The sequence below is a fragment of the Dermochelys coriacea genome, chromosome 9, assembly GCF_009764565.3.
Source record: "Dermochelys coriacea isolate rDerCor1 chromosome 9, rDerCor1.pri.v4, whole genome shotgun sequence".
Lineage (NCBI taxonomy): Eukaryota > Metazoa > Chordata > Testudines > Dermochelyidae > Dermochelys > Dermochelys coriacea.
This window is the reverse complement of record NC_050076.1, coordinates 15730556-15746072: the sequence shown is the minus strand read 5'-3', so window position 1 is coordinate 15746072 and position 15517 is coordinate 15730556. Positions and strand designations below refer to the sequence as shown.

Here is a 15517-nt window from a genome sequence, read left to right as displayed (position 1 = left end):
CCCCCACCCCCAATCCCTTTCTTCCAGACCCTCCCCCCAAACTCCCCACTAAACATGCTCTCTACATAGGCTGTGTGAGGCAGGGCAAGTGGATGGGGCTGTGTGCCCTAGAGCTGCACTGAAGAGCCAGGGTTGGACGGGGAGCGGAAAGATGCACACCATGAGTATTGGCCCCCGGCTGGACAGGGCCTCCTGCTGACTTCAGCCTTTGAGCATCGCCCTGTCTGCTTTTTCTGGGCAGGCTCTGTCAGGCAGGACAAGAGGATGGGGCTGTGTGCCCTGGAGTTGTGCTGAAGGATCAGGGTCGGGAGAGGAGCGGAAAAGTGCAGTTTGCAGTGGGCAACACCCCTGCATTCCTTCCATCTCTGCCCCTGGATATGACGTTCCAGCGTAACAAATGTTGCTCTTATAAGGCGGCTATGTTCTTGTTACCGAATGGATGATTCGCAGTTGGGGAAATGTTGCCCCTAAGCAGCAGTGGCTCTTACAAGGTGTTGCTGTAAACAAGTGTCTGCTGTACTACTTTTCTCTCCTACTACCCCTGCAGATCTAACCAGCTGCAATAGGTTTATTAATTAATTAGCGTGGCTAGCTGAGTCTCCACTGGAAACCACAGTACCGCTAAGATTGCTTGTGCTGATCGTAACTGTAGAAACGTGGGTTATGATCCTAGCCAAGGAGAGCTCATTTAGATGAATAATGTTATTTTTTAAAATGGTATTTGAAATGATACATGATGTATTAATTTCCCTGCTTCCCTTTTCAGGTGATAGAAGACAACACGGGCGTTCGCAGGGTGGTGGTTACACCCCAGTCTCCAGAGTGTTATCCTCCCAGCTATCCCTCCGCCATCTCTCCAACCCACCATTTACCTCCCTACCTGGCACATCACCCCCATTTCATTCACAATTCTCATACGGCTTTCTACCCTCCTGTCACCGGCCCTGGAGACATGCCACCCCAATTTTTCCCACAGCATCATCTTCCCCCTACAATATATGGAGAACAAGGTGAGCAGAAAGAAATCCTTGTGTTTTAGACATGTATCCAACATATTTGCAGTGCTGGGAAAGTGGAGATTTGCAGATGAACTGTACTGTTGGTTCAGTGGTTTCCCCCACATGAACTGAACTGAACTCCTTCCTTTAATCTACAGAATGGACAAGGTATTGGGGAGTGGATGCACCCATTCTGAAAGAACTCAAGAACATCACATCCTGAAGACATAGGGTGCAGGATGCAAACCTAATTCCCAACTCAGTTTTGTTATAAGGGCAAAAAGTACTCCATCCTATGACTCAAAGTGCTTCTGAGAGTCAAGTTATTGAATCATCCTGCAGCACTGTGACATAGCGTTTTTTGTCCTGTATTCAAATTTTGCCAACCCTTGTTTGGGAATGGAGGAAGGGGGCCATAGGAAAGGGGGATTAGTTTTGACAAGTCTTATGGCAATCATGGTTGGAAGCTAATAGAAGGTTTCCTCTTGAGACTAATGCATGAAGATGATGCACCTTCCTGACCCTTTGTCATGTTAGAGCTGCAGTGGACTTCTCAGAAATAACAAAAAGGGACTTTCTAGTTAATCTGCTTCTTTAAAATGTGCAATAGGTCATTTCAGAAGCACTATCTGGTCCCCAAGGGTAATGTGACAGCCCTAATCATTACAGGTTAAGTAAATAATTCAAGTGAAAGGAGTGAAAACACAATTTATTTCTGTCTGCACTGTGCATTATTATGTCTGTTCCACCCTTGAGATAGTCTTTGTGTGGTCTAAAACTGTGTTAACCAAAAAGAAATGAAGTTACTGTACCTACATCAGCAAAACTACTTGAATTGCTTAACATGGCAAGTTTCTCTTTGTAGATTCAAATTTTATTGTATTGCCAAATTATGAAATATCACAGAATTCACAGAATTTTTCTAAACAACACTGTGAAACTGTAAATCAGCTGAATCATCAGAGTGAATTTTGCCTTTGAGAGCTATAGGCATGGGTATCTATCTGGTTTATTTTCCCCCTCTCAATTTTATATTGATTAATATATTTAATTTTCTCATCAAGAGTGGAGTATTATTCTGAATTTGATTAGACAAAAGAAAAACTCAACACTCTGTCTTTTAGATGTCATTGCCTCATCAGAAACAATATCATAGCCAAAAACATTAGGAACAAATTTTCCAAGTAGCTCAAGATCTCACATACTTAACACGTGTATGTTTCACAGAGGGCTAATAAAAAATTGTGGCGTTTCCATCCTGTAAAAAACGACAATATTTTTACAACTGAAAAGTCACTGTTTCACTTTGGCATTTTCAGTAGAAACACGTTTCATTTCAACATTGCCCTGAGGCACCACAGCAGTTTAGCCAGAAGGGAGACCAACATGCATCATGGGAGGTGTAGTTCAGGCAGGGACCCTGGCCCACAGGGGAAAATTGTGGGACAATGCACCCGAACTGACTCCCATGAGGCACTGAAGTAGCTCAGACAGATGCAGATTAATGTTGAACTGATTCAAACTAAATGTTTGTTTTGATTTTCCATGGGGAAAATAGAAATTTTTTGCCAAAACCACCTTTTCCTCAGAAAATGTTGATTTTACAGAAAATTCCTGACCAACTCTAGTTTTTTGTACATTGGTTGTTCTAGAAAAGTCAGGACATTGTTTAAAAAAAAAAGAAGCTAAATGATACTGTCACAGTTTCTAGGCATGACATATCAGTAGGATAGTATCCAATCAGATAGGATAGGAACTTTACTGTTCCATTTTACAAAGGCACAAGTTGCTTATCTCTAATACAGTTGTTTTGCTTAATAGGGAAGCTAATACAAAAGCTCCAGTACATTAGGTACACATTCAGACTACCAGCTGCTAGAACTGTAGGCGGTAAATATTTCTGTAACCTGGGGTTACCAATCAGTTGCACAAATTCACAGTGTACAAAAATAGTGTAGATGCCCGCTTTGTTGGAGTGGTGTTCTGTATGTTTGCAATACTACAAGAATCTAAACTCTGATTGTTACCTGAATGACATCTTATATTAATGAATATTAATTCACTGTCCCCAACATGTTTCAATGCAAAATGTAACATACACTAACCAAAATGACAATTAAATTGGATTTTCTTTTCTGAAAAGCGCGACTTGTAAATTCTTCCTTATCAGCTCTGTACTCCAACCCCCAAAATAACATTGATTGCATTTAGTGTACCACATTCTTGGAATACTATATATAGAAAGCTACTTTATGCTAGCACTTTAATGTGATCATGTTACTAGATAAGGAAAAATAAATGACAAGACACTTCTAAAAGAAAGGAAGTAAAAGAACCAAGCAACTGGAGCAATTCAACAAGTTCTAATTACAGTATGTATGGCAAACTCCGCTTCAGAAACAAAGAATTAATACTAGAGCTGGGCAGAATGTTTGCTTTGGAAACCAAAATGCTGGCTTAGTTTGCAAACTGGGGTGATTATTGAATTAATCTAGACTGGGCTTTAATGAAACTTAGGTCTCTTTGGCGTTTTGTATTGAAATAAAGCAAAAGGTGTATTTTCATTTTGCTTTGAACTTGAATTTGTTCACACTCCAAGCTCAAAGCACAATCCAAAGGTAATGAACCCTTGTCATGGAAAAAATGAAAAAATATTTGCATAATTTCCTGCAAACCCAAGTGACTAAATTTCACACAGCCATTCCTGGAAGTTCATATTAAAGTTATTTGAAACTTTATGTATTTTAACTTTTCTTTTTAAGATTTCCTCCCTAATGGTCCCATTTGCTCATCTCAGCTCCCACATAATGGTGTGCCTTCACTTGCTGCAACTACGTGCGTCAGACATTGTGGGTGGTGGTAGAGAGTATTGCAAAGTCTGGCTGTCCTAGAAAACCTGGAAGGACACAGCCAATAACTGACCTCGAACCCTATCTACGGCAACACATTTTGGTGGTTTGATTGCTGTTGATTTGTGTGGAACCTTTTCTTCAATTTCAGTCTGCCTGGGTTTTAGCTCTTCCTGGGTTTTGCTGTGAAGTCCAATAAGAAGCACAAAGACTCAGAGCAAAACTTCTGCATTTATTTGATTTCCCATGATAATCGCATTATGTCATGTTTCAGAGTAGCAGCCGTGTTAGTCTGTATCTGTAAAAAGAAAAGGAGTACTTGTGGCACCTCAGAGACTAACACATTTATTTGAGCATAAGCTTTCGTGAGCTACAACTCACTTCATAGGATGCATATAGTGGAGACTATAGTGGGGAGATTTTATATACACAGAGAACATGAAACAATGGGTGTTACCATACAGAATGTAACAAGAATGATCAGGAAAGGTGAGCTATTACCAGCAGGAGAGCAGTGGCGAGGAGGGAAACCTATTGTAGTGATAATCAAGGTGGACCATTTCCAGCAGTTTACAAGGACAGTAGGAGGGGAAATAAACAAGGAGAAATAATTTTACTTTGTGTAATCACACATCCACTTCCAGTCTTTATTCAAGCCTAAGTTAATTGTATCCAGTTTGTAAATAAATTCCAATTCAGCAGTCTCTCTTTGGAGTGGGTTTTTGCAGTTTTTTTGTTGAAGAATTGCCAATTTTAGGTCTGTAATCGAGTGTCCAAAGAGATTGAAGTGTTCTCCGAAACCTGAAATAATATGTGGGCTGGGTTTATGCAACAGGTTTGCCAACCTTGCAAGTAACCCTTCTGAATCTCAGGTTTGCTGTGAAAACCCATCTTAAGCAAGTTTTTCATAGCTTTATTTAGAGATGGCTGAGGGGTTGATAAGATCTAGGTCAGGATGTGATTCTGTTTCTCAGTAATGATGATTTTAGCTTTAAGGTAATGTGGATAAATTCTTGTTATTTCAGAAATTATACCACTATATGGAATGTCCAGCTACATTACCAGGGAAGATCAGTACAGCAAACCACAGCACAAAAAACTCAAAGACAGACAGATTGATCGCCAGAACCGCCTCAACAGCCCTCCTTCATCCATCTATAAAAGCCACCTGGGCAACTGCACAACTGTGTACAATGGTTATGCAAAGAGTCACAATGGAGCAAGCAGTGGAGGAGGAGGTGTGGCGGGAGCACCAGGAGTAAAAAAACTAGAGCGCAGAGCAAGAAGCAGCCCAAAGTCTAACGAGCAAGACTCACATGGTAATCTGAAAGATTATTATTTTTATATTTTTAAATTCCTCTTTATTGCACTTTTCAGGCCTCCAAAAATGTGCACTTAAGAGGAACCATCTCCCTCCTGTCTTTCATGGGTATCTCCCACTAATAATCTCATTCTTAAAAACATCTTTTTGCGGCATGTGATCTGGGTTACTTTCTGGTTCTGAGTGACTTTGTACTATATGTAAATCCTTAAAGCACTTCTGAATTTTAAACCAGCTCTGCCCTTTGTGTCCCTACACTGCATCTCAGTATGTAAATGTGTTAGATTTAAGTGACTTATTGGACAATTTAGAACTGTTTCTGCTTGAAGAAATATGCCGCATGGGGAGTGTGATGCTAACCAAAATGGTTGATTTGAAAGAGATTCTAGGACAAAAATGCTTATTCTTGGCAATTTTTTTAAATCTACAAATGACTAAACCTCATCAATCCAGGAGTATCATCAATCAAGAATGGTTTCTTCAACCATTTCTGGAATCTAACTATTGTGACATGGTCAGGCCAGATGGCTACAGGAGAGTAATAGAAGGCAGATATATTAGCCCCAGGCTAAGTAGGTCCTTTTTCCCTGGGTAAGGTAACAGGGAAGGTTCCAGAACAATCAGGAACCTTCTAGAATCAATTAAGGCAGGCTAATCAGGGCACCTGGGTTTAAAAAGGAGCTCACTTCAGTTTGTGGTGCACGTGTAAGGAGCTGGGAACAAGAGGCACTAGGAGCGAGAACGTGGACTGTTGGAGGACTGAGGAGTACAAGCATTATCAGACACCAGGAGGAAGGTCCTATGGTGAGAATAAAGAAGGTGTTAGGAGGAGGCCATGGGGAAGTAGCCCAGGGAGTTGTAGCTGTCACACAGCAGTTCCAGGAGGCACTCTAGACAGCTGCATTCCACAGGGCCCTGGGCTGGAACCTGGAGTAGAGGGCGGGCACAAGTTCCCCCAAACCTCCCAACTCCTGGTCAGACACAGGAGGAGTTGACCTGGACTATGGATTCACGAAAACGTCCAAACTGAGGGCTGCCATGAAGCTCCAAGGCAAGCAAATCCTCCAATAAGCACAATACCCACCAAAGTAGAGGAGGAACTTTGTCACATTATTCATAGAGTTTAAAGCTAGAAAGGACTATTAGATCATCTAGACTGACTTCCTGTATACCACAGGCAATTAAATTTCTCCCAGTTATTCCTGTGTCCAGCCCAGTAACTTTTGTCTAAAGAACAGCATCCAGTCTTGAGATGGAGAATCCACCATTTCCCAGGTAGTTTGTTCCAGTAGTTAATCACCCACATTTGTGCCTTATTTTTCCATCCATTGGTTCTTACGTCTGTCTCCACTAGATTAAAGAGCTCTTTAGTGTCTGGTGTTTTCTCTATATGAAGGCGCTTATACACTATAATCAAGCCACCTCTTAATCTTCTTTTTGATAAACTAAACAGACTTAGAGTTTTCAGCCTGTCACTGTACAGTGAAATTATTGTTTGAAGGAGAATTGTTCCTTGTTTACATATATTTTAATTTCACATGCAATAAAACAGTGTTTCCCTAAAACATCCCTGATAGAAATGATCATATGAATATTTTACAGAGTAAAACAGAAATAAGGTAAGGTAGTAAAATAAGAATGTAGACAAAGGAGTGAGCAAGCACACAATGTATAAATACATTTATATTTGCTCCTGTGACTTAAAATGGCTCTCTCCATATATTAATGTAGGAATATAGATATTGGGTAAAATTCTCTGCTGATGTAGCTGTGCCAGTTTATACACCAGCAGAGAATTTGGCCCATAATGTAATGTGTGTGTCACAGGTACTAGGATAGTTGCACCTCTGTCCACCCTCTAGTGTCTTTGAGTGCATGCTTTTAGGTGTCAGGCCTCGTACCTTTACCTATCTTGCTAGAGGTGGAATTCCACAATTCTCTCACTCTTAGACAGAGTCCTAGCCTACCAGACCCTGTGTATCAGCTATGCTCCCTTATCTTCACTATCTGAGACAAGTGGTGAATATAATGACCAAACAATCTTCTTAAACCAAGGAATTGTTATCTTTGTGGTATGAACAAAACATTTAGAAAAACAGGATTTTAAAATAATTCTCTACACATGTCTGTTTTACCTTATGTCTAACCATCCCCTGATGGTGAGCTAGGCAGGCTTAACTTCTTCAGACACTCCAACAGGTGCCTGTGTCTTAGTCTGGGACTCCTGAACAACATTCCGTCTCTTGAGAGAGAGACCCGTTTGCAAATTGCTGTAGTCTTTTTGATCTCTGGTGTGTGCCAGCCTTTCCTGGTAAGGACATTGTCCCTTAACAGCCCTCAAGTGTTTGCACAGAAGTTGCTGATCTTAAGCCATTCACTTTCCTTCCTGCTTGTTTTTCTCTGCTTTTAAACAAACCCAGTATATTCATACAGTAAACATCCCAGTAGCTTGGTGAAAATACAATATTAAATTATTATAGAATAGTTCCCGTTCCTTCACATTTGCATCTATATTTAGATATTCAGTATACATATCGTACAGGATCTGTATAATATATATACGTAACAGGTTGCCAAGTTTTCGCCTGAGCTACCCTCATGTAAAAGTCACATGAGATTGCATGGGTGTAACTGAACGGAATTACTATAATAAAGGGGAGAGAGCGAGAGAGACGTGCACACACATCTGTTTCAGCTTTTAAAATTGGGGACAATAGTTTAAGACACTTTAAGCCAGGAAATTTAAAATAGAAGTCCTCTTTGGAACAACAAAGTGCAGTGTATGTGCGAGGGGATGTGGTAAAAGCATTAAAGTTCAGCAACAGAGCAAAGGCAAGGAAATAGTCATCTGACGTGTGAGCTGGGAAAGGAGTGTCCGGTGATGCCTGGATCTGTTTTAGTATAGTTGTGGTGCTAGGCTGAAGACATGAAGTAATTCCTGAATGCTGACTAAGCACTGCTGCGTTGCATTATTTTAGTACTGTTTAAGATAATCTCTCAAGGCATAATGTGCCCTGAAAGACTTTGGGGCACACTCATTTGTTGCTCGCTTTTAGTAGCACCAGTTGGTTATGGCACACCTGACTATAGGCTGTGTTACATCTGAGTGTACCCAACAGGCCACTTCAACTGCTTTTCTGCTAATAAGTGTATAGGGGCATCTGATTGTTAGTAAAGTATTGTATAAGATTCTGCATTATTTTGTGTCTGATAGGCTGTAGCAAATGAGGACAACTCATATTTGTGAAAAGACAAGTCAGTATTTAAATATTGGCTCTGTAATAGAACATAGAATTTTGCCACCTTCAACTCCATCTGGACTGTAACGGTGTTAATAGATTCTAATGCTGTTTGGATCCTGAATTTTACAATAACTGTCAATAATCTGATTCTCTTCTGCACATGGCATGGGTTGCTGGAGCCTTTGGAGAGTATGGCGTGGTCTTTTTGTATTTGATTACCTAGTTCCCTGATTATTTTGTTATTTGTATTGTGATTGTTATAGGTGGGCTTTTTATCTTGTATTGTAGGATTACGTTAGTGCAAATAAACACTTTGGTATAAATCAAAATAAATAAATAATGCCTGCTTGGACAGTCACATAATTTAAGGACTAGAAATCTCTTGCCTTTCTTTGACCTGTGTGTGCCTTTTATCCTAATTATTAGGTTAAGGATGTCTTAGAGCCCTTCTACTTGTCTAATTTTCAGAATGGTGTTTATGGAAGAAACCTCATCTGCAGCAGCTCATCTCAGAGGGGCTCAGGCTGCAGGGATAAAAGTAGTAATGAAGACATTCAGGCTTGGACTGGAGCCCAGGCTCTGAAACCCAGGGAGGGTCTTGAACCCTGGGCTCCAGCCTGAGCCTGAAGATACACAGTGAGCTCTGTGACCTGAGTCAATTGACCCGGGCTCTGAGACTCGGCATTGCGGCTTTTTCTTTGCAGTGTAGATGTACCTGTTGAGTCTCGAGGGAGATTTACTTGAGGCTAGAGATTTGGATTACATCTTCCTATTCATTAGTTTCCCCCTCCGTCCCCCACCTACAGTTCTGCCCATCTTTCTTTTTTCTCACTCTAAACTTATAGGATTGTCATTACCCACCTCTGATGAGGAAAACAGTGGTACAGTGTGGACAGCAGTGGAACTTATCAAAGAAAGATAATTTCACTGTTGAAGCAATTTGCTGTTCTGTAAAAGCATCATGTGCTCCAGAAATGGGAGTCAAATGAAACAGCTTCCAGGATAGGGAAGCAACAGAACAGGAGAGTAAACCCAAAGAAGGGAGTCAGAGCTTGCAGAGAAAATGTGTTGAGGGGCAGATAAGTTCCTAGTGGGGGACACTCCTGCATTAGGCCAGGCACTTTGTAATCTTATATCCTTTGAATGGCTGCTGTTTGTGCATTATATTGACAGAATGTGGAAAGATTTTTCTTATGGGACTTCCAATCGAGGGGCCTAATTTGCACACCATGCTGTTAATAATTTTCCATTGAAACCAATAGTAGCTCCATGTGCAGAGTGGCTGCCAGGCTGGCCCCTTAATTTTGTACAGCTGTGTTCAATAGAAATGGAAAAGGAACTTTTTTGTTGCTAGTATTGCAGAATATTGTATCCCATACAAACTTCATGTTACTAGGTTCGCAAAGTGATGGCATGTGCTATAAACCCAACTGATATTGAGTATCTCAAATTGATTACTAGTGTTGCTGACTAGATAGAATAGAATATAATTATCACAAAGTACTGAGTTTCCAAGGAAGATCTTCAAGAGGGATGGGAAAATTCCAGCCCTTCCCCACTTCAGCTGCCAACCTTCCTTCCAAAGAAAGCATCTGAGCAGCTAATACAGTACATAGTTCTGATGCTGAATTATTAGCCTGAGAGGAATCTGAGTGTAGGCTTTGCACTGGGTGTTGCTAGACCCAGGCATGTAAAAACTATATCAGAAAAGACAAATTGGATGAAAAATAGAAAGAGGGAGAAAGAGAGGAGTAGAGAAGATAATGGGGATACAAATATAATCCCATATCAGATGCATGTATCTCAGTAAAATATAACTCTTTCCTGCCTCTTCATATTCTGCTGTCTATATAACTGGCTCAGCAAATATATGAATTGTGCGTACCTTTTGTGTGCATAAATGTTGCATCATGCTATGCTTAGTGAGAATTAGTTAGGTTTTGTTAGACACGTGTGTTTTACCTAGGGAATAAAAAAAAAGGGAGATTTCTAATGTTTGTTGTCTTGGCATGACAGAGTTCTTCCTCCTACGTGATTTTGTAGCCACGATGAAGTTTATGAAACAGCACACCTGTGCTATCCTCACAGTAGTTCCCTTTGTTTCTGTGACAGTGTCTAATGTTAATAGGGTCTGGCATGTCAAGGCTGCAGACAAAGGCTTTTCTTTCATTTTGCTTTGGAATGTTTTGCCATGTCCATTGACTGCAACAGATAATTTTAATGTCTATAGTTTAAATTAGAAAACTAAAAACGGTTTTTAGTATCTTGCTAGGGGAGCTATCCTTGAGAAATGAATGGGAGGGCGTCTGTATTCATTTATTCACCACTTTGTCAGGGACAATGCAAAATGGGTTGTTTGTCAAAGAGAATAGGCCTCTCACTATAAACTATGTTTGGACTTGATGTTCTGCTGTTGTACAGGGAATTAGACCTACAATACTGATTCTTTCCAGTGGCCGTTGTGCTTCCTTTTGCTCACAATGTTGAGAAATAGACCTTTCTCTGGGTTTTGGACATTTCTCATCTCCCCTTTTATCATGGGGCCTCTCTGCATTACAGTTTTGCCTCTGTGGTTGCTAAGGCCAGGGTGTTCTGCAGGCCGGTACTGCTCCACAGCTGCGGAACAAGAGTACAAATGAAATGCCAAGAAAAGTAGTGAAGTCAGGGCCATGGAACGTCCACTCTGTCAGCCAAGAAGAGTCTTAAAAGTGGAAAGGGACCAAATGGTGGAAAATAACATGGTGTCTTCCATCAAACTGGGAAAAAAATCCTTCTTGGCAGGAGACCAGGTAATTAACATCATTCTATCTCCTCCCAACCTAATAAAGCAAACAAACTCGCTGGCATTTTGAAATTGAGTGACAAGCTCATTCCCAACTATGGCTGCACTGAAATAAGTCTAAGAATCATCTGGCATTAAGTCCATGGCCCAAATACTGCTTATGGGCAACAAAAGGGGAATAAAAATCAATTCCTCAGAATTAGGAGGAATTTTCCACAGGGAATGTGCTGCTCGTTAGTATGAGCTTTTCAGCCCATGGCAGTGCTTTTTGGGAAGGCCTGGAGCCAAACATGTCACAATCCTAATATATATATTTTAAAAGCCTCCTGTGCACTGAACATTTTTCTGTCTAAATGACTTGTCAGGTGCGGTGGCAAGATATGCAGAAAGGTAATCAGAGGGGCCCTGGAATAATTCACAATGAACAGAGCCCCATGTAGGGTTCCATATTTGATATTTGTACAATGCATCCTTCTAATTACAGCTGCTATTTTGTATTTACGTGTATTTCAGCTTGAATTGTTTGCAGATTTATCGATAATTGGTTAAACAACATGATCTCTTTTAGTAGTTAGGATGAGTGTTAAAAGCAAACTAAAACGTCCAATCTGATAACTTTATTAGTGTGAACCAACCCAGCAGTAAAGCACTAAAATAAAATGGCCGAAAGTGACAAGTAGCAAAGTTGTTTAAATTGCAAGCTTTTCTTTGTGGATCAAAGCCTATTAACAGTCAGAAGTTTGATTGGCTGACTGCTGCTTCTTCCAAATTTACACATAATCCTGGGGGGAAATTATTAGTACCAAAAGGATGAAAAGAATAATTTTGACAGTCTCTTTACTGACTTAGCAAATGTTTGTAAAAACCTTTGGGATTTCTGGAGATGGACAGGAAGTTACAAATTTGGGTGAGGGATACCTTTTAAACAGAAGTACCATAAGTGATAGGTTTCCTTGCATAAATTCACAAAACTAGATGTGTAATGTGTTTTATAGTACTTAAAGTATGGAGGTTAGATCCTCAGTTTGCTTGATGTGTATATGAAATAGTAGCTGGCAGGCTCATTCTGAATATTCAAAGAAATCTGGTAAGCCAGCTTCTGTGATGTGATTTTGGCAGGCATGTTACTGTCATTTAAACAACAACAGTCTTGTTGCCACACTGGCTGCCAAGGGATGGTGCTTTAGGATCCCTATACATAACTGGTGCAGAAACTCTCAGGTACTGGATTCTGGTTGTCTCATTTGAGAGCAGAAACAACTCTATTTAACACCAGTGCTAAACTATATGGTGTAGAAATCAGTTTCCTCAAGGGAATGGGCTTTTGAAGAACAGTTGTTATGTTCTAAATTGGGAATCTGAGGTTTTCTCTATTGCTTCTCAGTTCAGATTCTGGGATGCATGCACTGTGTTTTTACTGATAGACACGTTTAAAACTTTTGTCTTTTACAGAGCTGAATGCATGCTGTCAGTAGCAGTGTCTCCTAACTTGACACTTTTTAAAGGGTAATTGGAGTGGATGTTTTATTGGAGAAGCAATGTGGTCTAATGGATTGGGTGCTGGACTGGGCATTAGGAGATATGAGTTCTATTCCTGGCTCTGACTTTGGGTGACAGTTAAAAGCAAAATAAAATGTGTGACCTTAAACAAGTTATTTCCCCCTCTTACCCTTGGCCTTTAAATTGTGAACACAGGGACTGTGTATCATTATGCATCTGGACACTACTTAAGACAATAGGGCCCCAAAGTTGGATGTGGCTTCAAGATGTTACCATAATAATACTAAATAATAACAATATGGAGGAACAAATGCTGTATACCATGCAAGAGCAATTTTTGTATTCATACATGATATTCATTGGAAAAAGTGTGATACAAATCACAGGGTCTGTAATTCCCAGACTACAGATGCACTCAATCTTTAAAATGAATATTAAGTGTTCCGCTTTTCCACCACAGCATTGAATGAGCACTTTGGAAAACTCGGCCTCGTGTCAATATTTCATTGCTTCCTTCCCATGCTTAGAGAAGTATGGGGCTTTCCAAAGAGTTGATTCAGCTTGCGGGGAGCGGGAGAGGGGTTGGTGGTAGAAGGGATGGCTTGGTGGTGGTAATAATAATATATGTTTTTTAAATAAGAGGAATGGTGTGACAGCGCCCTTGTGGAAAAACCCTATTCTTTGAATGGGAATGAAATCAATAGCTTTCTACAGAAATTGAAGCCCTGATTCAGAAGAGCACTTAAACATGTGCTTAGCTTTATGCACCTTTAAAGCATGAGTAAGTGTGATCTAGAATGGGGATACTTTCCTGAATCTGGGCCCAAATAAGGTTCTGTAGAAACTACTCTAAAATCGCCACAGTATTTAACAGAGAATGATCTTGTTTCTGTGGGTTGATTTTAGAGGTTTCATATTGTTCTCTATTGAATTCTATATACTTTTTCTGTAAGGGGGCTTATTAATTATTACAGTAGCACCCAAAATGTACAGAACTATAAAATGCATTGTAATTGTGAGTTATGTTTGCTAAACTAATATCCTGTTTGGATATCCATTTTTTCATATTAGTAACTATTGCCGGAGCAGTATCATCTATCCTATAACAAATTTTCTATTATTTTTACAGTGCCGTTATTTTGCTTGATGCTTTGAAGAAAAATAAGACTCAATCCTTGCCCAAAAAGGTTTAAATCAATGTGGTGGAGCCCTCCAAAAATAGCAACAGAGCATATGGGAGATGAGTAGTGAGGTGGGATGAGAAAGGAGGTGCTGCTAATGGGAGCATCATTTCTTATGAAAAACACATTGTTGTTTAAGCATATTTCTTATTTGTTATGTTAGAATGTTTTTAAATGCATATAACAAATAATTATCTCTCCTTGTTTTTACCCAGCGAGATGGTGTTGCTTGAACTAAAATGTTGACTAAAATACAGCATTAAGTTATTTTAATGATTATGCATCTTGTGAGAAAGGACAGATCTAAGTTAAGAATTACATACATAGTACATGTCTGGAGATTTCTGAATGCATGGCTTATACTTACTTCTTTTGAGCCAGATTCTCTGGATTTGTTGAAAAGCTGTAGCACCCTAGAGAACGCACAATGCTGGGTTTCACAGGTCAGATATACACTATCACTAGGTTACAACTTAAAATGGTTGAAATATGGTCATGCAGCGTAGGTGCCAGAAGATCTTGCTTTTATAGTCATGTGAAAATCTGTTGTTTAAGCCCATCAAACTAATAATTTATGACCTTTGTTAAACACCTCAGGATATACTGCTTTTCATAATTACTGGTATGTTAAAAATCTGCCAGTGCTTCTTTTACAAACTCCTATTTAAGGCTGGCTCTGTGGCCAAGCTTCATGATGCTATCGTCTCTGTATCTCCCGGCTAGCAGAGAGATGACAATTTCGGTTTAGGCGCATGAGTACTATAGTAGATTTTCCTCCCAGCCTCTTATGACTGGCAAGTTCCAGTGGGGGCAGAATTGTGTCCTTAAGGTAGAAGTTGTTGATGGTGCGTATGCTGGAAAGTTGTGAGATGTGCTTTAAAGGTAGGAGTGACCCTGGGAGGGTGAGGGATGTGGAGAGGAGGAAGGAAAATTGATTGATTTAATATGAACAAACTGCTGAAAGTGCAGCAAATCCTTCTGAGCACTGGAGATAGCTTGAGTACTGCCTTGCATGGACCCGGCACCCAGAATCTAGGGATTCTGTTTTTTTAACCATAATTATAACTTTTTAAAGAACTGTCTTAAATAATCTTTTTTTTTTAATGGCAAGGTTCCATTACAGAGGAGCAGTCAGTGGAATTCCTGTCCCATTCACATTGTCTTCTGTAAATTACAGCCTGTGTCACTTCCTGTTCAGAAACGCCATGATTTCCTCCTTGATCATGTAGGGCAACGGCCTAATAGGCTATGAGGTTTTGCATGTGTGGTTATAGACAGTGTGGGAAGATAGGTTGGCTTTGAATAGTTTTATAATGCTTATGTTTATTTCATTGCTCAAACTGATGTAATTATAAACATGTAAACCCATAAAAACAGATTTTTCCCTGCAACTTTAAGATACTGAAGTAGCCAAAAATAAAACTAGAAACAAGAAATAGAATCCCTACATATGTCCTCATCTAAGAACAGGGAGGAAACTGGAAATGGGATGGCAGAATAAATTAAGAAATCCATTGTGGGGGTCGGGAGGTAACTTTATAAGTTTGAGATGGCTTAAAATATACTTGGTTTGCAGAAGCTATTGTGTGTACAGTTCTGTTCCCAACATCTTGTCATACTGTTTCCTATTTAGACATATAGGGC

At 39.9% G+C, this 15517-nt stretch overlaps 1 protein-coding gene across 1 annotated transcript in view; it reads left to right on the top strand.

Moving 5' to 3' along the window:
- Positions 1–15517, top strand: part of FNDC3B (fibronectin type III domain containing 3B) — a 359968-nt gene that overhangs the window by 192065 nt on the left and 152386 nt on the right. The window contains exons 5-6 of the mRNA XM_038417217.2: positions 767–1010; positions 4873–5166. Coding sequence (XP_038273145.1) covers positions 767–1010; positions 4873–5166 — 538 coding nt within the window. The remainder of the gene's footprint in view (positions 1–766; positions 1011–4872; positions 5167–15517) is intronic.